The following is a 22,807-nucleotide window of genomic DNA, read 5'->3' as shown; positions in this document are numbered from 1 at the left end:
GGGCCAAGTGCACGTTCGTGGTCGCCTTGCAGACGCAGCAGGCCTAAATCCGTATTGGCGTCTGCGAGGAACGGGTGCGCTTACCGGTTCCTCAGGCCTCTGGGGCTGGATGTCGGACTCGAAGGTCTGCTTCAGCAGTAGTTTGTGAAAGCCCGTTCTCTCTGCGTACGCGCTCAGGCCGTCCCCTTGGCACCTAGACACAGTTACGGCCACGTTCATCGGAGTAGGCGTCCGTCAAGCCGGGCAACAGCGAATGATCTACGGTAGTTTTCTTAAAGGGGAGGGAGTATGAAGAAAGTGCTCACCTTCTGCTCACAATTAGCCAAGGCTGAGTATAACTCTGTACACAGTCCCTCACATGGGGATCCAGTTCAACTCTGTGTGCACACACACACACACACACACACACACACACACACACACTTTAACACTTCATTCAACGTTTAATTCTGTGGCAGTTTGAGGAGTTTGGGGTGCAACAATAAATAAATTAAGACACCTGCATTGTTTACATAACTGGTTCTTCCAGTAAAAGCTACGCGCATTACAAAGTATGCTTTTGTTTTCATTCATGACTCTCGCACCGCCGTTGGAAGCGGCTCGGCGACCGCGCTGCTGCATGCGAGGACTCACCCCTCCAAGGGGACAGAGTGGCGAACGGTTCGGCATTCCCTGTCCACCAGCTCCACGTCTGGCTCGTCATCTGGGAAGTCGCCGAGCTCCTGCATGAGCTCGGCGTCACCACTGCGCAGATGCATCATCAGGAATTCCTCCACGTCCAGCGGCTCCACCGCGTCATAGGACTGAGGCTGAAGACAAGACAGTCACAGTTACCACGCATGAAAAAGCCACAGCATATGTTTGAAGGGCTGACTGTATGCTGCACTCAGTACATACTGTATACTACATACTGGTCCCCACAGTAGTATGCAGTGTAGTTTCTGGTATGCAACAAATGCAAACAATACTGCACGGTCACAAACATATGAAGGTTCCGCCCACTTACGAAAGATTTTCCAGCCGTTGCACGATGGGATTTAGTACATCACTGGTCATGTACTGGAATATTTGGCCAGAGTAGTACATCATCTGGGTATCTTTTGCGTACTGGAAAAATTTGTTTTGGTTGCATACTACATAAGGCATACTGATTTGGTTGCCAATCAGTATGTTAATATTATGTAGTAGGCTATTACGAGCATAATGTACATGTGTGGATCAAGGCCACAATCGCTGTTATTCAAACTCTTACAAAACCACCATCGGACAATTACAACACCAAATTATATATTTATCAATTAGTGTATGAATTACAGATGAAGACAACTGCAAGTGGTTATTATTAGTATCCAAACGGACAGATTACAGATCAGATATAGCCGACCTCCAGAAGTCAACGTATTAAATATATACCATTTTATATATAAAAGCAATAATCACTGTTCATGATTCAAACAGATACAGTACAACTCTCCTGCATATCTGAGAGTCAGCATGACTATTGTAGCAAAGACAATGACCGCTGTTCACGGGTTACATTCCACTGAAGCCAACAGCCAAAACTTGTGTGTCCTGGGAGAAAAACAGAGGAGGGCCCACGCTAGCACAGCCAGCCAGGAGCAGACTGATACTAGACGTCAAGGAAGGTCACGAATCTGCAAATTGTAGTTTGCTTCCCCCGACTGCGATTATGTCGGAGTGTAAGAGAACTTGGTTCTGTCTGAGCATGCATTAGTATCAATCAAACGGGAAATGCAAAACACAATACAAAAAACCCCCAAAAGACAAACAAGCAAACAAAAAAGCAGTAGACACGGAAAGTCCAAAACCTCGAGGGGGTTAAGGGGGCGGGGCACACGACGAGCAGCTCTTCACTGCCAACAGCAGCTGGTGAAACAGCGAGGCTGAGAGGCATGCGTGACCTTCGGCGGGAACCAGCAGCCACGCGGCACCATGGGCGGGCATGTTCCGTCACGACCGCGCGCGGGCAGATCCGGGCGTGTCGACGAGCGGCTTAGCTGCGTCTCGGGACCTCGCAGGTCCGTGCACAAAAGGCAGCCATGCAGAGGAAGAGCTGTTTAAAAAGGGAGAAGTGCCGCATTCTGCTTCATTGTGTTAAAATCACTGGAATGCGCATCAGGACACGGGATCAGTCCCATTTACCTGTCTAACCTGTTGTAAAAGGATCCAACAATGCGTGCAGCGGAGACAGTTGACTATATGATTTTTAAAAGATATGAAAAATATCTAGGGGGACACTTGTGGGCTACATGACGATGGTCATGCCTGAAGTGGGGAAACAGCCATATCTCTTGCGCAACTTCCACGCCAACAATTTTTGTAATCTTACACAAAAGACGTGGGCCCGCAGACAAGATCATACTGGTGTAACAATGTGTGACAGAGATAGAGTAGTTTGCATCTGCACACTTGAAAAAGCACAAGATATAGCACAAAGCCCTGCTCAAAATAGACCCCAACAATAAGTCTCTACATGGGAGGTTGCAAAAGTGTCAAACGTTCCTTCACCCCCCCCATCTTGGAACATGAAGAGGCAGGTCTCAGTGTGTGCACTAGACGGTGTGTTGTACTGTAGATCTGTCTGTTCAGTTCACACATATCTACAAAGATGTACTTTGTAAATGAACTACTATCCATGAACGCAACATGCTTTTACAAGGTTTCTAAATTCACAAATGTTACGTGTACGCTTGTGTGTTTAACAAAAAAAATGAACATGTGCCATCACGAGACATAAATATATACCCCATCCAGTTGATACAGGTTAAATGGTGCGTGTTGGTCAGTGGATGGTCAGCCAGCCTAAAGAGGAATTGGAGCAGGTGTAGATCAGTATGATTCTTCCTGAACTATACCTCCACCAAAACAAACTACAAACGACACATTTAGAGAGAGTGCAGCTGAGCAAAAAGTGGAACATTCTCCATTGGCATTAGAAACACTGCCACATCTCCCCAAACAGGGCCTTGACATGCTGCGCAGGGCCTCGACTAAGTCGGCCACGCCGAAACCGCAGTTAAGTGCTGCAGAAGCGACCCTATTTCCACTTGTTACCAGAAAGCAGTGGACATTTTGCATATGACTACAGAGAAACAGCTTTGCTCCTACCCACGCCAAGCTCCAACAAGCCCTTCAGAGCAAACAGATCAGGTACAGCTCTAGAACAGCTCTAGAAACTCACCCAGCGCTTCTGTGGATGCAAAGTGACAAAATGGCGTTGCCCGGAAACAGAAAACCCTGGCTGCTGGTTTCTGCACAACTCTTCCTCTGCAAGTCTGAGCCGCAGAGCAGCCTGCCACACGGTTAAACTTCTGACAGGAGGATGTGATGTCATCACCACTTCCTTCGTTAGTTCTGGTGAAAGGGCAGAGGCTGAGGATCCAGAGGGGCGCAGACACCTCCAGTGGCCACCACTCGCCACGACTAGAAACTGCAGCTCGGTCAGTCTGCAGTGCAATAGCTGTAGAGTCAATCCCCTCGCCACATTCAGCAATTAAAACCTGGGCTTTATTTTTGATGTATGCCTAGTGACAGGCTATTTAGGTACACACATTATATACAGCTCTCCAGAGCATACAGTACTGGCCATGATGACATCACTGCATCACGTAAGGCACGTGGCGTTTTTGATCGTCAGTAACTCAGAAATTCGATGATAATGGGCACATGTATTCTACCATTCAGTGGGTGAGCTCTGCATCGTGTGTAAGTGGAAGATATCCGACTACGGATTATGTATTTAAAACCCCCATGCCATCCCAAGTCTGGCGATATGAAAGGTTTGTTTGTGTGTGTGTAAGCTGTAAAGTAACTGACAGCTTGAGTACTCTGGTAGGTTGAGCCCTGACCCATTTTCAGATAGCAGGATTAAAAGCAAGTTAGACATTAACCTGACATACGCAAGTACACGCGCACACGCAAAGTAGATTCTTTCTCTGTGTCTAACTCTTTTCACGAATACACACAGAAATATTCAAACATGGATGCACGTACACCACTCAATGCAATTACTCTAGAAACCAACTGCGTGACGAAGTGACATCCGCAGGTTTGAATCCAAGCAAAAGCATGCAATGATTTGGACATAGGGTCAGGAGGACAGTGGACACAAGCCAATACTCACCACATTGAAATTGATGGATCCGGACATGCTGTGGCGGTATTGTGGGACAGCTTGGGTCAGGCCACTGAAGTGCCTCCGGATCTCGGCGGATGAGTGCCTTTGAGAGGCAGACAGACAGACAGGGAGGATGGTTGAGACCAATGCAGAGAAGAGAGATGTAACAATTTAGTCTGGCTCTGCAGAAGGAGGGCTGTTGCAGATGCCAGGTGTTTGAGGGTGTGTCTGTGTGTGTGCGCGCCTGAGAGAGAGAACCACCACTTTATTAAAGCTCTGACACAAAGTGTGTAAAATATATACACCCACAGAAAAAGTAAAAGAGCCGCTTGCTCCTTTCTCCGCATACCAGGCAGCAGACACCATATCCCAGAATCCACTTGTTTATGCAAATTAACTTGCAAGGTATAATAAAAGGATGTTTGTTCGACCACACATTGAATATTTCTTGCTCTGTGTGCATGCTTGTGTATACAAACACAGCAATAAAAGAGACAATTTTCAAACCAGCAGGAGTAACTGGCATCAAAAAACGTTCTTCTTAAATGAAGCATGAAATCAATTGGGCAATGTGAAAACATTTCCAGGGCCTTAGGAAGGATTGGGGGGGGGGGGGGGGGGGGGGGCTGGAAAACCGCTCAGGCTTTGTTTTTATCATCATCATCATCATCATCATCTCAGTGATGTGATCTCTCCACTGTAAGCGGCCCTTTTCCCCATCCACTTCATTCATATTCTCTCTGTCTCCCTGCCAAACACTCCAGTCACAACGTGTCCCTTTTAGTGGATGGTCGGCCCATTTGTCCCCGACAGGCTGGAGTTTTGCAGCCCAACACTGTGCTATTGTGCAGACCGTCCTGAAAAAAAAGGGTCCCCCAGCCTCATTCACTGCTTCCATTTACTTCCATTGTTTAGCCCTGGGAATGTGGAGTCTCTAATCGCTTTTGGTGTGACATCCCCAGGGATAAATGCCTGTGTATGTTGGGGCTAAGGCTCACTGGGGTTTAAATGCACCATCACTGTAGCTGATGGCTCTCCTGCGGCAAACCGAATCAATGTCTGGGGCTTTTTGCTATGAGATCCTGTGACAGCACTCCCACGGTCCTGGGCAAGGCAGAAGAACGGAAATCTCACTAATAATCAGAACCGTAACTATATTCTTAAGACTTCTGTTCATTTTGCACTGGTTATGTATCTGAATCCAAACTGATGTTTAAATCGGATCGGTAAACAAAGCTGACACCCTGAAAAGCACACGTGGTCGTCGCCGTTATCCCAGTGGCACTCTTCAGACTGCCGCCAAAGGTTGAGTGATGGGCAAATTCTCCACAGAAGGCAAAGTCTTACAGGAGAGCAAACACTGCCATGCTGTGATGCACCTCATCTTCATCTACATCCAACGACCGCGTCGGCTCACTCAGATGGTTTGACTAATGGTCAGATACAGTATTACACACACGGCACTGTTATGCATGAGATTTAATGCAAGGACGAAAAAAAATGAGGGAATGTGTCTAGTTAGTAAAATAATTTCAAAGTAGGAATGGAAACCAATGACAGGCATGCTTGTCAGTTCCCTTGAAAATCCTAAATAATGAAGGCAATAAAAAAAATTAAAAGAATGTGGTTTGTGGTTTCTGAAAAAGTGTTGTTAAACCAAATGTAGAGAGGATTTGAGGTTAATGTACACGCAAGAGGTCAATTACATCATATAGGCAGTCATTTGAATTCAGCATTCAGTTCAAGAGCACACTGGTCACTTTGGTTTCATTCAGACAATGACTGTTCAATTTGTTGCTACAAAAGACATTTGGATCGGAATAACCAGATAAAAGAAGTTAACGGGAACACCAGTCTTAACGAAGGCCACCTGCATAACTGGTAAAGGTTAAAGCCAAAGAAGGACAAGTTTCTCACTGCACCTATAGACAAGATACAGCTGAGGTTAACTTAGCAAGTTAACCAACATAGATCAACATTCATGGGTTTTTGATCCGCACAGGCCACTTCATATTTAGTTCAGTGTAATTCTATTTCAAATAATATTTATTATGACTTTGTATCACTGCATGAAAATAAAATAACATACGTAGCAGATTATCTGTATTTTTACTCAGTATTTTAGTTCATGTTTTAAGAAAATGGAAATATATTTGCAACCTTAGCAGGTTAAAGTCAAAAGACTACACATCATTCTTAGACATTAGTTACTTATTTATTCATTCACAACAAGAACCTGAGTCCTGCTATTTTAGTACATGGCCGTAAGTGCCCTTCGGACCAGAACGACGCAATTAGAGAATACAGAGGCAAGCATCTCTGTGCTGACTCCCAAGGACACAAGAGGTCCCTCTCAACACAGCAAGGAGACACAGCTATGGTTCAACTACCTGGGGGAAAATGAGCGAAAAAAAGGTCGAACGTATATTTTGGGCGTATGTACTGGAGAAAAAGAGGACTCCTCCCTCATCATCAGTGAGCTGTTTGAGGGGGTGGAGGGAGACGAGGCTTACGTTTGTTTTCTTCCCTGGAATGCATTTTTCACTAAAAGTTTATTCAAACGTCATGTAGTAAATGTTCAACGCATAAATATACATGAATTTCAACAAGTGGTTTGCTTTAGAGGAGCGCAGAACACCACCTGTCATCAGACCATGTCGAATGACAAAGAAACAGGAACACACCCGGATTAATTGCATGAATGAGGAAAAACCCTAATCTTGATGACTGGGTTCTGCTTTGTTATATCACACGCACTAGAAAACAATGCATCGTCGATGATCAGACGACGACAGCCCGCAGTGATGCTCGAAGCCCGGTCTGAAGCGGGCTGACCCGCGGCTCAGCATGGCGTACAGCGCTCTCGAGAAAGCACTGGAGGCTCATGACTCCCTTGGGTTAGGCTTTCCTTGAAGGGCCAATGTCAGCGAAACGTGACCGGGAGAGATGACCCACTTTCAAAGCGCAACTGCACATTTCCCCTTTAAACCAGGCCGCCTGCGAGCAGGAGGACTTCCAGCAAACAAACGCCGTCTTTCTGCTGCGCACCCCAGTATGAAAAGCTGGTCATCGGCAGGTCGAGGAAGATAAATAAATAAATGTGCGGTGACCTCCTTCGTGCAAAGGAATGGAAGGTCATGCCAAGCGAGGGGAAGGAGAGAGAGAGAGAGGAGGATGCTAAGAGGCGGACTCGCGCCGACGGCTGCTCATCTGAGCCCCCGTGCAGATGCGAGCAGGTGCAGCCACATCAAGAAGCAGTCTCTGGTGACATAAGGCAGCACGCCGGCTAGATGTTCACATTAAACGGGATTCTTTAGAAGGTGCTTTGACTGGCCACTGGCTTCTGACCTCACTGTGACCTTTTTACAGATCGTGGCCTGGTCTCATCCACACCCATCCAACTTTTACCATCATTAGTAACCTGGTACGCCTCATTCCCCATGGCTCCTATAGTGCGTTACAGTTGGGCACCTGGCACCAGATACGCACGCACGCACGTCCAACAAATACTGCAGTATTGCCTATGAGTGTAGCACACCATTACCATCCTGGCGCTGTTAAAACCATCCGGCGAATTCTGCACTTCTGTCTTCTTTCTTAAGCGTTAGTGAGTAACCGTTTCCTTTTTAGTCACGTTAAAGAGGAAGTGAAATGTGGAGCATAAAATTTGTTAAAAATAAAAAGTACCACTGCTACCCTACAGGGTTGCTTTTGAAACTCTCATCTTGATCTTGAAGTGTGGAAGACAAATGGTAAACAGTCCCTACCGGCACTGTCAAAAGCATGTCAATTTTAGATTTCCTGATTTTAATAAGAGGGACTTACATATGCGCCAATAACAGAGGTTGTAACATTAGTGATTGTTGACCAGATTACAGCACAGAACAGTAGCAAGTGAAGGGAATGCACTGAGCCACACATGGTCTGCTGAAGTCATCAACAAATACAGAACCTTCTGACTTCGGCTTTTCCATTACGCTTTGCAATAAAATTTTAACAACTTAGTTTACAATCCGCAACAATTTTGTAGACTAAAGAATTTTATCATTGGATAACATTTGTCTGTTTGGAGCTTTATTTTCATCAGTTCAGCAAATGAAGGTGACTTTTTTAAATGAACCATTGCATTTCAACGTGAGAAGACGTTGTGACGACGCTTTACCATATGGGGGCTTCAGAATGCATTACTGAACCTCATTCCAGCACAATGGTTTTATGCACTTCCTCTCCACCTGCTATGTATGAGAGCTGGAACAATAACAACTTCCACCTCACTTAGACTAAAAATGTACAGCAAAGAGATGCTATTCCTGACCGACCTTACAGTCAGAGCAGAGGTTTACCTCGGCAGTGCTATTGATCTAACGAACAGCACTGCAGTGTGCTGAACTGCAAACTGGGATGCTAATTAAATTATTCAGCAAAAGAAAAAGAAATCACATTTTCCTTTTCTTGTGGCCTCGGTGAAAACTTCAGAATCGTACATTTCTGTTCTAATTCCTAAAATAAATACACTTTTATGGGTATGGATTGATATAGCCGACACGAGGCGAATTTGCTGTGATTAAGACCTCTTAAAATCACCCAAAAGAGCAGTTTGTCCACTACGTCGCAAAGTTCAGGCTGCCTTTTCGAGGAACCTCACCGAAACATCATTCGTGGCAAAACTGGAAATTCTTTCCTTTAAATATCCTTGAAGGATATTTCTAGTTCTGTGGTTTGAGCTGGCGTCCCTGCACCACTGATATTAAGATCCAGAACGTGTAGCTGCCTGCTCGGGAATCTACCCTCCCGACAGGCTGCGTAAAGCCAGAGGACATTCCGTGAAGTTCGCGTCTCAAAGTCCAATCAGTCGCACGTTAATCACACACGGACTCCGCTCAAACCACAGAAATGGTGCGTTTACCTGTTGATTTTCAGAGCGAACGCCCTTCGCTCCGAAGCAGGCAGGGTAGCCATGGAGGGGTTCGAGCTGGCGCAATTCCGCGCTACCGACGCTTTTTTCCCAACGCAGCGGAGAAGTGTGCCGTGCCAGCGCAGAGCATCATCTCCTCGGTATCACCGGATTTCTGGGCGGAAACTTCCGCGTTTAACTAGGCAAACCCTCGCAATAGACACACACTCCCTTTGCAGAGTTGTGGTCTGCATCATACCATGATCCCTATAGTTTCTTTTTCGTGTATCGTTGCTAGATAATATGCCTCATGCGGCTATAATTAGTGAGCAGAAGCGGTCAAACCTTAGTGAAAAGGGCGCCAAAGGTTGGCGTTACACTCCAAATTGAAACGATACAAAGTCTTGACAGGCTAAAACCTAAGCACTGTTAACGCAGGCAAAACAAATCAGGTTCTTTTAAATGGTGGGCGCTGCTATACAAGTGGTGCCAGGTATGCCGCACCCATGTTTCAGCTCTTTCAGTTTTTTTTTTTACACCGATAATAATACTTTAACCGCAGTTCGAATATCAAGTTATTTTCCAACTTCTCATTTTTGAATTTGGTATGTAAAAAATGTATTATTTAAAAGTGTAATAACGTCATCTACTGACAGAGATGAAGAAATGCATCACTGAGGGTCAGCTATAGGTTAGAAGAGAGGGGAAAAACACAAGCATAAAACATGTAAACTGTTTAAACAATTTTTAATTCGCATCGTAATAAAAATTGCAGGACCATCCGAAGTCATCCATAAGTGAAAATGAAATTTTTGTTTGCAATATGTGCAGGCATGCAAAAATGATTAATTGTTGCACTGTGTACACATGCCTTCAGAAAGGTACATTTTCTCATTTATTAAATGAACGTGTAAATGACGATTTTAAACTATACATATCTTTGACAGTTCTCAATTCAGAAAGTCAATTCAAGGTACAATTACAGTCATACTTTACAATCTTTCTTTTGGCCAATAAAAATTTTAAAGAATACCAATTCCCAAGTGAAGCATCTAAATCTAATAAAAAACATACTGTATGACAATTAAACATACAGAACATCGATAGCTTTAAATACGACAAAATATATTTAAAATACAGAACCTTTTTTGTTTGTTTGTTTGTTTTAAAGCTGATGCAAAATAGCACCTTGCAAGTACACACTATTTAATCAGTTAATTAAAAGGGTACATAAGACAAACTGCTTTTCACCAGTAGCAATTTCATGTTTAACAAATGGGTGTTCCCTCAACATCTGGCCTCCCACGGCAAGTCTAATGATGGCCGATACCCACATTACATCCAGTGGCGTGTGGATATCTCTCACATGTTCTGCCTCAGCTTCTGCAGGGCAGCCTCCTTCTCCCTCAGGATGTTTTTGAGGCGTCTGATTCGCTCTTGTCGCTTTATTTCCTCAGGGTCCAGCAACAAAGAGGCCAAAAACGTATTAGAAAAACCGTCACCCGCATCATTCGCTTGTCCAGCTGAGGAGGAAGGCACCGTTTCCTCTCCCTTTTTCGGTGTGCACGTCTCCTGTGGGGCAGTTTTGAGCTGGTGTTCTGAGCCCTGCGCAAAGGTCTCGCAGCCTGTAACAGCACCAGACGTTCTGCTGCACGTCATTTCTTTTAAAGACAAGTCTGGTTGGCTGGCACCCTCGACACGGCTGGTAGCATTTTGTGAAGCGCCTGTGCCGTCAGAGAGCACGGCGCCGAGGTACACTTGGCTGCTGTGTACTCCGTCTCCAGCCTGATCTGACACACCGCTACTGTCTTGAGAGCTTGAAATGGGACTCTCCACTACTTTTTCACCTCTAGGACAATCTGCGCTCAATTCGCTCACGACAACTGCCTCTGTAGACGGGTCGACCGCTGCAGGCGGAGCCGGCTTCGGTGATGGAATGGCGCTCACAGCCCCTACCTTAGTCCCACACGGACACGCCGTGCACACTCTCCCGCTTCCCTTACTTACTCGGGCCGGGGTCTTTCGCGAGACAGGGGGACGAGCCCCGCTGCTGACATAACTCGTCGCTGAAGAGGAGGAGGAGGAGGACGAAGAGGAACCAAGTGACTCTGTAGTTTGATATGCTATTTCACAAGCACCAGCACGGGAGCAAGTTCCTTTCTGCTGACAGGTCTGCGAAACCTCGTCGTTTGCAGAGGGCACAAGCTGCTTGTCCTCCTCATAATCTACTGGACTGCTGGGGTGAGGTGAGGAATGTGTGATAACGAATGCGGTACTGTCTGAAGAACTGCACCCATGCTGCTCCAACTTCTGTCTCTTGCCATTTTTTGGCCCACTTCCTTCTGCCAATTTGGGGGTGGACACCTGCAGACATGCAGTTAATAATAAGCAATAATAATAATAATAACAACAACAATAACAAGCAAACTCAATCTTCATAACACTGAAATTACTTCCCTACAGAATGCAGATGGCCATATCGCTGGTCACAGTTGAAACAAGTATAGATGTCAAACAAGTAGATAACCTTCCCTAAAACTGTAATATTGCACTGTAGTTTAGACGCAAAGGTCGATCATATCTACAGCTTAACTGGAAGGGACATCTGCTAGGCATTATTTTTGCCTCCAAGTTGTTATGAAAGTTCAGTACTAATTTTATCAGATGTTTTAAAAAAATGTTTAAAAGCCCAAGGGCTCTTTTTAAAAATAGTTTTGCCAAATGCATTCACTTTCATTATTTATTTGCTATTTTACCTAGGAATTTGTATTTATTGCTATTTATCCAAGTATATGTGGTTATCTAAAGTACTATTACTCAACAGTCAGGAAAAAAAAAGCTTAAAAACCTTACTATGAACATAGATTTTTTTTCTATCAGTTTAACAGACTACATCTTAAGCATGAGGATTTCTCTTACCTGAGTCTGAACCAGACGTTTGGCTTTTGTCTCGGTCTGTGCTTGGTGAATGAATCTGCGGATGCCCTCCAGTGTGCGTTTGTTCATGGACCTTCTCTGGCCTTGTGGGTCTGCCTCTCTAGTCAGATTTGTCCTTTGCAAACAAATCCTTACATCAGAAGTAATCCCAAAAATCTGTCTGAGTTCAGAGTCACTCTTCCGCTGGAATATCTGGCCCGAGGCTGGCTTTTTTAAAGACTGAAAAAACAAGCGCAATATAAGCATAAACTTAATATCTCCTAGATATTACAGGCATCGTGATAATTGGCTAACATCACCATGCAAAATAAAATGCAGGATCAGAGGGTGTTTAAAACAAACTACTATGTTTTACATCAGTGGCTCTCAGTTCAGTTCTAAAGCCTGAAAATGATCCACATTTGTGCTTTAAACTAGAACGTGGTGTGCAGACATTTAGTGTTGTTAATGGCTTGGCCCATGTGCTGGGAGCTAGAACAGAGCAAAATGTGGAACTTCTAGTGGGACCTGAGGACTGGGTTGAGACATACTGCTCTACGTAACCAAATCACTTCTCCAGCTCTCTGACAACTGAATTGAAATGTGTTCCTTGTGCTTACTCCTTCAGTGACGGCTTCAGTGTCCAATGTACACAGACGAGCCGAGTCCTGCAACAGCACAATAAAAAACACAGGTGGGACATTCAGTTGGAGGCAAATTCCAATATTTTAAAAAAAAGAAAAAGAAAGGAGTTACTACCTATATAAACTAATAAAATAAAAATAATTAACTAAAACTGACCATTTTAGTTTGGGTATTTTAGCTGATGAAGAATACGCAACGGTTACTATACCCCATCAGTGACGTCAGTTCCTTGACCGCAAATGACCTTTGGTTGTGGTGACACAGACACTCTTTGCTGAACATTTTCGAGCACATCCTGACATTCCAGATTAAGGTTTGCTCCAGTGACGAGTGTACTGCTTTTCTGGACGTCTACAGCCATATTCACTGTGTCACCAGCAGGGCTGTTCACACCTTTGCCACAGCTGCTCTGTGGAGTCTCAGGAGCTGCCTCTGGGATTTTAAGGCTGGCCTCAGGCTCCGACTTCGGTGGCCTGTATGACACAAATATTACATTGGAGTCGTCGTCATTCTGAACCTCCGCCTCACTCAGTCCAAGCCTTCTATCCGGTCTTGTGCATGTGGAGCCCTCTTCGTCTTCACCACAAAGATCAATTATTTCATTTGCTGGTTTACTGACTTTCTTTTGAGCCTTATTTGATGTACTCGTTCCTACTGTAGTACAAGAGGGCTGGGCAGATTTTCTCTTATTCGGCCTGTTTCCCGCCCCCGTGATCACATCCTTGGAGATCTCGGAATCTTTCTTAGCCACAAAGTAAACTTTTCCATTGTACATGACAAGGGCATTGTCCTTTCCCGGATGAACTTTTTCCTGGCTGGTCGTAGATGTGGGTTCTTTTGCTGCCTTCGCCAACCTCTCTGCTTCCATTTGCTTGACAACTTTTAAGATGTCTGAGGTCACGCTGGGGGAGGTTACTGGAATGAGATATGGTGCAGTGCATCCTGTACCTTCTTGGACCACCCATTTCATCGGTGTGGTGTCTCCTTGGGTAGTCTTGGAGTTGGATGCAGAAGAAGTGTTCTGACTTTCCCCAGAGCTTGTGGTAGGACTGTAACTCAAGGTTTGGGAGAGTTCACTTGATTTTGTGAGACAGGGTAGCTGTTGATTGGATCCTAATTTCAGTGAGTTGACTGGAGAAACATAAATAACTGTTGGTGAACCCTTCACGGGGTTCGGTGGAACGTTTGCTGAGTTGCATATTCTCTTTTTAATGAACTGTGGTAGTGCAGAGGCAGGAAGAGTTCTAACTGTAGCATTAGGAGGGATCTGAAGGTAATGTCCAGGGAAGACGGATGAGTTCACATTCACTGGCAGCTGTGGACTGTTAATTACAGCTACATTATTATTTTCATTCCCAAGAGGTGGTTGCAATGCGTTTGCTGCCGATTTTGGAGCGGATTGCGAGACTTGTACTTGCTTGATAGGCTTTTTAAATACATCCTTAGCTCCTTGCTGTTGACTTTCCCCAGAGTTAACAAGTGTGTTACTAACTGATGGTGTTCTTAAAATATAACGTCCATCTCCTATGGCCTGAAGTGTAGGGAGTTTATTCTGCGCTGAAGACTCACAAGATATGTGAGCAAGCTGAGAACAAACCTTAGCTTGCGTGTCATTCTTTGCACCGTGTACCTGTGTGCGAACAAACTGCCCATTGACTTTTTGAACTGGAATCAGCTTCATAATATTTTTCCCATTAGGTCCCACGGCAGGCATTGCCTGGTAGTAAACTCCCGTTCCGCTATGCAGAAAGACAGACAAACGTTTAAACAAACGAAACTCTTAGCAAATACCATTTCATCGGGTCCGTATACAAACGAGACTCCCCATCCAGCCATCTATTATACAATCCGTACAGTCTAGATATTAATAAAGGCAATTCGCGTAAATTGAACGCAATTGTAGCTACTTATTTTAATGAAATGGAGGTTGTTTACTCAAAGTTATCGACGGGGGCGCGTAATATAAACGAGCGTTACTTATCTTATTTGTACATGCTTCCAGGCATTCGATATAGCTAATTTGCTAGCGTTAGACAGCAAAACATTAAAATCGGTAAATAGGTAACTAGTGCTACAATAATTAATAGGGGCTTCAAGTCAATGACTCGCAAACCATTTAAACAGCGAGCTAGCTTAGCTAGTTAGCTGGACATGTATTCAACTAAGTAGCCACAGCGCTTTAGTAGCAAATGAGATCTTGCCCCTAATTTACATTATAAAATAAATCTTAAAAACTGAAATCAGATTGACCAATACCAGCATTTTCTAATGGTCCACGGCTGTAGCGTTATGAGCGAAACGCTACCGCTCGCATTTAACGAGCCCACTAGCGTTGGCTAGGTTAGCTGCGCAGCTCTAGCAAAAACAAGCGCCATTTTGCGTGCCATCTTGGCTACTCTTATAGTTCTACACACAAAACATTCGTTATTGCCTATATTTACAAATAGAAACTTACTTCTCCATTACGAGCAGCTGTAGACATTCCACTTGAAGAAATTGTGTTAAAATGTGCCTCAGTATTAACACGCTAGATTATAGCTATAAACTGTAGCAGTATTTCCCAAACCGCGTGAGAGAAGCCAGCTATCGTAATGACCTTAACGGAAGTACTTTTTTTGTAATAAAAGCCTAACGTTTATAGCGATCTCACTAAAGATCAGGAAAAGCACTTCTATTCCATTATACAGGAATAAACTGTTCTACATTAAACTGCGCTTTGGTACCCATGCCGAGTATGTAAAATGTATTTATTTTTCAAAAAACGAAAGGGGTTGATGTGATTTGTTCTGAGCAGCCTAGGGTGGGTAACACGACCATCAGGTAAATGGTAGAACCAGGACACTGAATACTCGCCCTCATTTAAAGATAAGCCTAAAACTACGAAGCTTTTGCGAAACGGGACCCTGAGAATTTCATTTTATTACTAAAACTGTAACAGTGTCATTATGACAAATACTGGTTTCTAAAAACAAGGGACGCACACAAGCCAACATACAAGCATAAACACCTTTTATTTCTACAGTAAAAGCATAATCTACATTCCTGCAGCACTCAGCACCACCGCATGATATGTACAGTATTTACATGGGGGAGCCCAGAGGCTTCTACTTGCCTTTCTCCACCCAGGCAAAGAAATTGCACCTAGCCTGTGGATTGGAGGCATGACCCTGAGGGCGGGCGCATACAAAAAACTGCCGGCCCAAGTTATGCCCGGCTTTCTTCACAGTACGCAACACACAAGGCTCTCCGTGCGCCTTACATAGTGGTGGTTGGGGCGGTCCATGTAAAACTGCTTTCCAAAAGTCAGGACCCATTACTTTCTTATCCCTACTCTCTTGATAGACTGTGGCATTGCTTTGGCTCTGATCCTGACATGATCCTTCAGCTTTAGGCTCTGTAACCCTACAATTATTTGTTTCCTCTTTGACCTTGGTGTGCCACTCTGGTTGCATGCTGTGCATTGCATTACAGTCATTGACATCATTTTGTGTGCCTTTGTGGGAGATCTCAGGCCCAGATCTTTCACTATCCAAGCCACTCTCTTCAGGGTCCACTGAGCTCTGTTTAGGCTTAAAGAAAGCCAGGAGGCTTCCCTGAGGTTTAGGCACTGTTTTAACATGCTTGCTTCTTTTCCCCTTGAAGACAGAGGACTCTGGTAGTCCATCTGAAGGTCTTTTCTTTGCAGTGTTAATCCCTGCAACTAGAGGACTGAGGTTCTCAGAAATCTCCCCAGCTTCTTGAGATCCAGGCAAAGGCCCCTCGGTGTCTTTGGAAACCTCCCGTTGCTCAGAAACCTTCACAAGAAAGCGGGACAATTTCTGCTGCCTCCCGGCAAACTCTGGCATGTAGCGGGTGCACAGAGCAGGACACCTGGGACTGGGTGTGAGGGTACAGCTTAGCTGTGCCCATACAGGGCAGTGATCAGAACCATCCACCTCTGGCATGATCTCCACATTCAGGAAGCTTGTGGATACCAGCGCACGGCTGGCAAAGATGTAGTCGATGCGCGTGCCGTAGTTGGTCTGCCTGGCGCCTGTACGCGCGGACCAGCAGGTGAAGGCGTTGGGGCGCGTCGAATGGAAATGGCGGAACGTGTCCACAAACTTCCCACCAGATATCTCAGAATCATCCATCTCATCTGCATTCTCATTTACCATTGACCCAAATAGGAAGCCATCCAGCCACCTTCTGCTAGGATTATCTTCAAAATTATCCTGTGGGACATAAAAATATAAATGAGATTAAGATGAGACTTTTGTGAATCTTACAATCCAACTTAAACAATGGATTTACGAGAACATTTAACTCATCAACCGCTCTCTGGCCAAGAAATGAAGAACACTTAACCATATGCTGACACTAGGAAGAGACAGGGAACCATTAATTTCTTAAGACAAAAGGCAACTTTACACCATGATTTAGTGACAAATGATTATCGAGATGTTTAGTTACGACGTAGTGAAGCAACATTCCAAATAACTGGAGCATATAAAGGCTATCGCTGTTGCTTTTGCAATTTTTTTTGTTCCTACTGTGCTAGTAAAATTCTTATACATGTTCATTCATACGCCATTTTTTAAACTCGTGATACTTTATTAATGCTCAATCTGGGTCATATATTATAGAAGGTTCATGTGCAGAAGGGCTTTTGTTCCAGCCTTTGTAGGGGTGTACAACCCGGTATGGTCCTTGACCTTCACTGTGACGGAGCACAGAGAACGCAAGGATCGACAGTCCCCGACAGAAGCATACGCCACCTGTTTGTAACTGGGCAGAAATGCAAACAGAGCATTGTATGTGTCTCTGTAAGTGACCAATTGTTTTTTTTCTTTGTCCTTTCAATCTGATGACAAGTGAAGGGTGACAACTCCCATGTTAAGACCTTTAAAAGTTCAAGTCTGAAGTGCCTTCTTTGGAGATGGTTTATGCCGAATAAACATACTGCCCAGCCATGAGTGCTAAAACGTCAATAAGTCTTTGTGTCTCTTGATCAAGTGTAAAAGAACAAAATATCTGAACACTATTAATTTGGTCTGTTGGCACACAAAAACTGAGAATAAATTTATAACTGCAATTTTCTCTCACCTAATCTAGTGTGATATACATGTCCATCTACAGATACAATTCCAAGAAAAAAACAGAAGTGGATTGGATTAAAGTAGCAGGAATTGTTAGCGTTCCTGATGTATATAGGTAGGTAGTCTGTTAGCTAGCTAACCTGATAAAGTAAGGTGCTTTTATTAGCTGGAGATGTCTTCACACAATAGGGTGTTTCAAACTACCTAGGTACATTAATATGTATATACTGCACGATAAAAAACTACCTGAACCTTTACAAGTTAAACAGGGTAGTTTACACACCCATTAGAGACAAACTTAGGGTGACATTACCAACTTGTCACTGCCTAATGAAAATGTTCAAACCCAAGACCCTATGTTTACCACAAACAAATTTTAAATACCATACTCATGATACTTACCACATCATTTGGGTCACAGTGATCTATAGGTCGATGAGAGGTGTTAATATCCCCCAACACGATCACATGACTAGACAGAAAGTCATTTATTAAACAAAAGACTTAAATAATCCAGGACAAAAATGTAAACCAACTCCATATAAAGCTAAGCCCACAAATCAACAAAATAACTGGAATTTTTCTAAAGCTTTCAGTGAAAAAGTGAAGTTGCTCTAGATCATTTCAATCCAACACCAATAAGTCTGTCAGGGCCCTCTCACCTCTGAGGACCCAGGAGAGCTTCAGCTCTGCTCTGGAGGAGCTTGTAGAACCGCAGCTTGAAAAGCTTCCTCTCGGGCTTCTCAGGGTCTGCACGTGGGCAGTACACGTTAATGACCGTCAGAGTCTCCGATCCTTCTGCTCCCCTGTTGAAAAGGACCGGCATGCCAACCGCCTTCAAAGGTTCATCCGGAATCTAATCTGAAGTGGTGTGAAAGAACCTACAACCCATTTGAGTATGCCACAACGCAATCAAGTCCAAGGTGTCTGCTTATAGAACCAGGACACGGGCCAGTGATTTACCCTGAGGGCTTACCTGAACTTGTGCTGGGTGATGACAGCCCTTCCTTCACCGTCGAGTGATTGTAGCTCTTCATTGGAGAATGCACTCTGGTCACCACAGCGCCCGACAGCCTCTCCATGGTTGGCAAGGAGCCCAGTCAGCCCTTCTTCTGCCGCACATGGTGTGGCAGTGTCTTTACAAAACGTAGCAACTCCTATTCAAATTTAGTGAAGTAAAGTCAAGTAAAAAAAAAAAAAAAGGGAAAATAAAACAAATCAGATGATTAAATATACCAACAGTGGAACGACTAGTCACAGAACTCTAGCCCAATAGTTCAGACGTGCCCGAATAAATATTACATAATTCAAAGGATGAATGGATTTGTAAACGCCCAGCTATTAACTATGCATTGTAATATTTGCATACAACAAAGAACTAGGCGTTTGGGTTACAGTCAGATCCCTCCAAATGACTGGTTATAGTATGGTATGATATGATAATAGTATAGTATGGTATAGCTACAGCGCGGTCTACCCGAGTATCCACTGCGCCCTCGACTGAAGCCAAAGTAGGAGTTGTAGCCGTCTACGATGGCGGTCCTTTCGTCCAACAGCTCGCCTAACCCCGTGGGCAGAAAAACAGACACCCTGATTAAAACGCAGGAGCAGGAGACTGCCTTCATAGCTACAATATATACCTCCCCCCGAGGAGTGCGCGTACTGTGAAACGAGAACTACGTATGTTGCTCCGGATAAAAGCATGTGCAAAAGTCCTTTTTTTTAAATTGAACTTTGCAATTAAAAAAAAAGTTAATGGAGAGGTTGGCTCTCCACCCGTAAGAGTTTTAGCGCACTCCGGTCACTCAAAGCTGCTACTTACGCGTGACTTTTGTTTCTTGAACGCAAATGATATCCGCGTCGAAGGAGTCCAGCACCTTTTTGATCCCGTTTTTAAAGGCTCTTATGCCATTTATATTCCAAGTGACGACCCTCATGGTTCAGGCTGCTGACAGTACCAGAGAGCGCGCCGGCGCGCGCGCGGGCTTGTGCAGGAAGTGTCGCCAAACGCTCTCGCGAGACCAACGAGCTCCTCGTTTTGTTGCCGCGTTCGTCCGCAGAAACGGAGCGCGACTGCTGAGTGAAAGCGTGCCGAGTAAAGACAGAGCAAGAAACACCAACCGCAACACTATCGTTCCCCTCCAGCCCGCTCTCCTAGCAAAGGCTGTGCAGCGTCCGGGGCAGGGACGGGTCAAGGCACGCCCTTCGTTGGGTAAAAGCAGGAATAAAGGCATCCTAAATACTGCTAAAAGTGCAAGTCTTTACACAAGGATGAACGTAACGTTTGCTTTTGGATCTGTACACACTTAATGAACTCTCTAAAGTAGACTAACTGTTTAGAACAATGTACAGAGGGGTTCCGTTAAGACATTTATGGAATTAGTAATATGCCATCTCCTTTTAAAGTGCTTAGATAACAGACGTTCAGGGCGTCTAGTCAAGTGGCCCTGGAATAAATAAATCCCTGTCTAAACTCTCATGAAACCCTTGATAAAAGGTAGAAAGTCAATCCCGGATGATTTCCGTAATTAAGCAAGACTGCCACCAATTCATCACCCTGCAGTTTAAATGATTAAAACGCGAGGCAATTCTGTCTACAACAAAATACAAAATAAAGCGCAGGACAGCGAGCGGAAATGCTGTGATAAGAGTAGAGCAATTCTGAGGCAGTCGCCCTTATCAGCGTTGATCGTAGTGTTTACTGGAAAGGGTTTGTACCCACACACACTCACTGCCGCTGTCCTGGGTCTCAAACACACGGATTTTTGTGAAATGTTGGAGGATCCAGTAGTTCTATTCAGGGAGCTGTACAGACCCGGTGAGCAATATTTTGGATAAAGGTATGTTCCTACTTGTTTTTCGGTTGCATTTTTAATTTAATTAAAAAAAAACAACAAAAAAACAACCTTCATTAACGTTATAACCTCATCTTGCAATATACATTTTAAAAATTCTTAGGTTTTCTGAATTGCTTAAAATTGATTAATAGTAGTCTCCATTGGATGTGTTTACATGTAATGATGAATACTTGCAGAAAATATTTTAACTGACATTATTCCTCCTTGCAGCCACTGATAGGGAGGAAAAGAAGGAAGGTCTCATTTTTCAAATATTCTTGTGCATATGCCAAATTAATCTTGTTCAGTATGGGTGCTCGTAAGATATGGTTAAAATGTCTCTTATTTGACATTTCTTTATTTTATTGGAATGTGTTATTACAGGAAGTAAGTGACAAAGTGAATAGGATCCCCCCCCCCCCATTTTTTTTTAGAGAATGGAGGTAAAGGTATATGTTGAAGGTATTCAGCGTATCGTCTGTGGCGTCACGGACAAGACCACCTGTGAAGAAATAGTCATTGCACTAGCACAAGCTACAGGTAAGTGAATAAGACGACCCATCTTTCTTAAACCCGTTCGGGTAACAAAGTCCTCTTCCCTCATGGAGATAGTATCACTGGATTTAATCAAATCGAATGTCATTCCTCCCTTTAAAATTAAGCATAGCTCATTGCTTTCACAATGGAATGGAATTTCATGAGCTTGCTGCCCCAGTCTAGCGAGGGAGCAGTATATTAAACTTGCTTTCCGGGTAGGCGGAGCACTTCTATGAAAAAACCAGGGCCTTGTCTCTCACTGATGCTTGCGTTAAGATCATCTTAATGGAGGGTCACTGCTACTTTTGCTGCCCTTTACCAAGGGTCTTTGTGCACAGCGCTTTTGGGAAAATCCAGCCGAGTGCGCCGAAAAGCACGTTGGCTGCCTGCACAATATGGAAGCGGCCCATGTGACTTGTGCTCTCTCCATCCTTCCTCACTTTCAACCACTTCATCTTCCCTGCAGGTCGCACAGGACGCTACACACTGAGAGAAAAGGTCAAAGAGTACGAGCGCAACGTGACTCCTGGAGAACGACTCCTGGAGTCCCTGACGAAGTACGGCCAGCAAGCCAGGGAGGTCCAGCTCACCCTGCAGCACTTGGGGCCCTCGCTGGGGGAAGGGACAAACGAGCCACTGGCTCCACTGAGGCGAGGCGAGGCAGAGGGGAGAACGCGGAGGGGGGTCGGAGGGGCCGGATTGCACCGGCAGAGCCTCCCGCTGCTGTCCTGTCTACGACTTCACCCGGAGCCGCTCCCCGAGGAGCTGAAGAAGCCCAAGCGGAAGTCACTCACGCTGATGGAGGAAGCGTGGGGCTGGCTGGAGAACCTGGGCAGGGTTGGGAGGCAGCAATTAGGACGAGATAAGGGCAAATGCAAGGATGACGATAAAGGAGATGGCCGCTCAGATAGCGCAGGGGCCAGGCCCGGCAAAATTGCCCCGGCCTCTGGGGCATTGCAGGGAAGAGACAAAAAAGAGAAACACAAGTCAAGGGAGGACCAGACCAGGATCAGTCGTCTTGGAAAATGCGGAAAAGAAACCCTCGAATACGAGGTGGTGGGAAGGAATGTTGGAGCAGAACAGAGTGACGGATCCTTCGAAGCGGTGAGGGGCGAGGAGGCGGAACTGAGAAGGATAATCATCCAACAGCAGGCTTGTCTGAGGGAGCTGGAACTCAAAATAGACTCCTCTGACGAGCAGAGCCGTCTACTTGAACTGCAACAAGCAGAAAGATGGAGCGCGGAGCGCATCCCACTGCTGTCTGAGGAAGAGGAGGAACAACTTGAGTTCTGGCTCAACGAACTGAAGGCAGAGGGGGATTATGAGAAAGACCTGCAGACAGAGTTCCTGCAGCTGAAGGAGAAAGTGGCAGAGTGCAAGAACAAACTGGAGGAGTACAAAGCCAAACTGCTGCACGCAGACGGGACAAGTTCCTCTGTTCAGACAGTCCAGTCAGAGGAGGTAGAAAGCACCTCGGGCTCAGCAATGGAGGAGAAAACCGTAGCCGATAGTCCAGGGGGAGGCAGTAAGGAAAGAGCTGCAATTACCACAGTGGATTCAAAACTCCCTTGTGTGTTGGAGTCAGCAAATCAGATAGAGTCTCAGCCAAGTGGGCCCTCGGAGCTAAGGGAATGGTGGTCTCGCTGGGCCCAGGCTCAGAAACCCACCCAAGGGTCTACACCAAAGACTGTACACCGCTCAGAGCTAACAATACACCTTGGAAGCACGAGGGTTTAAGATGATTAACGTTTGCATAGTTTGT

General features: G+C 44.9%; 4 protein-coding genes across 7 annotated transcripts in view; 1 reads left to right on the top strand and 3 right to left on the bottom strand.

Annotated features, from left to right (window-relative positions):
* Window positions 1-9,185, bottom strand: part of dock8 (dedicator of cytokinesis 8) — a 30,703-nt gene extending 21,518 nt beyond the window's left edge. For 2 of the 3 annotated variants that reach the window (XM_035521882.1, XM_035521884.1), the window contains exons 1-5: window positions 9,045-9,185; window positions 4,145-4,241; window positions 634-809; window positions 306-377; window positions 85-193 (exon numbers count right to left, since the gene is read on the bottom strand). In XM_035521882.1, coding sequence (XP_035377775.1) covers window positions 85-193; window positions 306-377; window positions 634-809; window positions 4,145-4,241; window positions 9,045-9,097 — 507 coding nt within the window. In that variant the 5' untranslated portion in view covers window positions 9,098-9,185. Of the gene's footprint in view, window positions 1-84; window positions 194-305; window positions 378-633; window positions 810-3,202; window positions 3,298-4,144; window positions 4,242-9,044 lie in introns of those variants that run through there. The other variant, XM_035521885.1, reaches the window with a different exon arrangement.
* Window positions 9,186-9,760: 575 nt separating this feature from the next.
* On the bottom strand, window positions 9,761-15,180 carry lrif1 (ligand dependent nuclear receptor interacting factor 1). Of its 2 annotated transcripts, none has more exons than XM_027029689.2 (5): window positions 15,049-15,180; window positions 12,802-14,332; window positions 12,569-12,616; window positions 11,952-12,188; window positions 9,761-11,396 (listed from the first exon to the last, which is right to left on the bottom strand). In XM_027029689.2, the coding sequence occupies exons 1-5, from the start codon at window positions 15,054-15,056 to the stop codon at window positions 10,395-10,397; spliced, it is 2,826 nt and encodes a 941-aa protein (XP_026885490.2). In that variant the 5' UTR covers window positions 15,057-15,180; the 3' UTR covers window positions 9,761-10,394. The 2 variants fall into 2 exon arrangements, with proteins under 2 accessions (XP_026885490.2, XP_026885491.2); XM_027029690.2 differs by having other exon boundaries at window positions 12,802-13,066.
* Window positions 15,181-15,585: 405 nt separating this feature from the next.
* On the bottom strand, window positions 15,586-19,691 carry apex2 (APEX nuclease (apurinic/apyrimidinic endonuclease) 2). Its single transcript, XM_027029675.2, has 6 exons — window positions 19,494-19,691; window positions 19,149-19,232; window positions 18,648-18,828; window positions 18,334-18,477; window positions 18,074-18,143; window positions 15,586-16,807 (listed from the first exon to the last, which is right to left on the bottom strand). Exons 1-6 carry the CDS (start codon window positions 19,606-19,608, stop codon window positions 15,698-15,700), a joined length of 1,704 nt encoding a protein of 567 aa, XP_026885476.2. The 5' UTR covers window positions 19,609-19,691; the 3' UTR covers window positions 15,586-15,697.
* A 1,254-nt stretch (window positions 19,692-20,945) lies between these two features.
* Window positions 20,946-22,782, top strand: rassf11 (Ras association domain family member 11). The gene is made up of 2 exons (XM_027029691.2): window positions 20,946-21,048; window positions 21,512-22,782. Exons 1-2 carry the CDS (start codon window positions 20,946-20,948, stop codon window positions 22,780-22,782), a joined length of 1,374 nt encoding a protein of 457 aa, XP_026885492.2.
* The last annotated feature ends 25 nt before the right edge of the window (window positions 22,783-22,807 follow it).

Source organism: Electrophorus electricus, chromosome 23 (genome assembly GCF_013358815.1).
Source record: "Electrophorus electricus isolate fEleEle1 chromosome 23, fEleEle1.pri, whole genome shotgun sequence".
Lineage (NCBI taxonomy): Eukaryota > Metazoa > Chordata > Actinopteri > Gymnotiformes > Gymnotidae > Electrophorus > Electrophorus electricus.
Note: the sequence above shows the minus strand (reverse complement) of the source record. Positions and strands in the feature narration are given on the sequence as shown.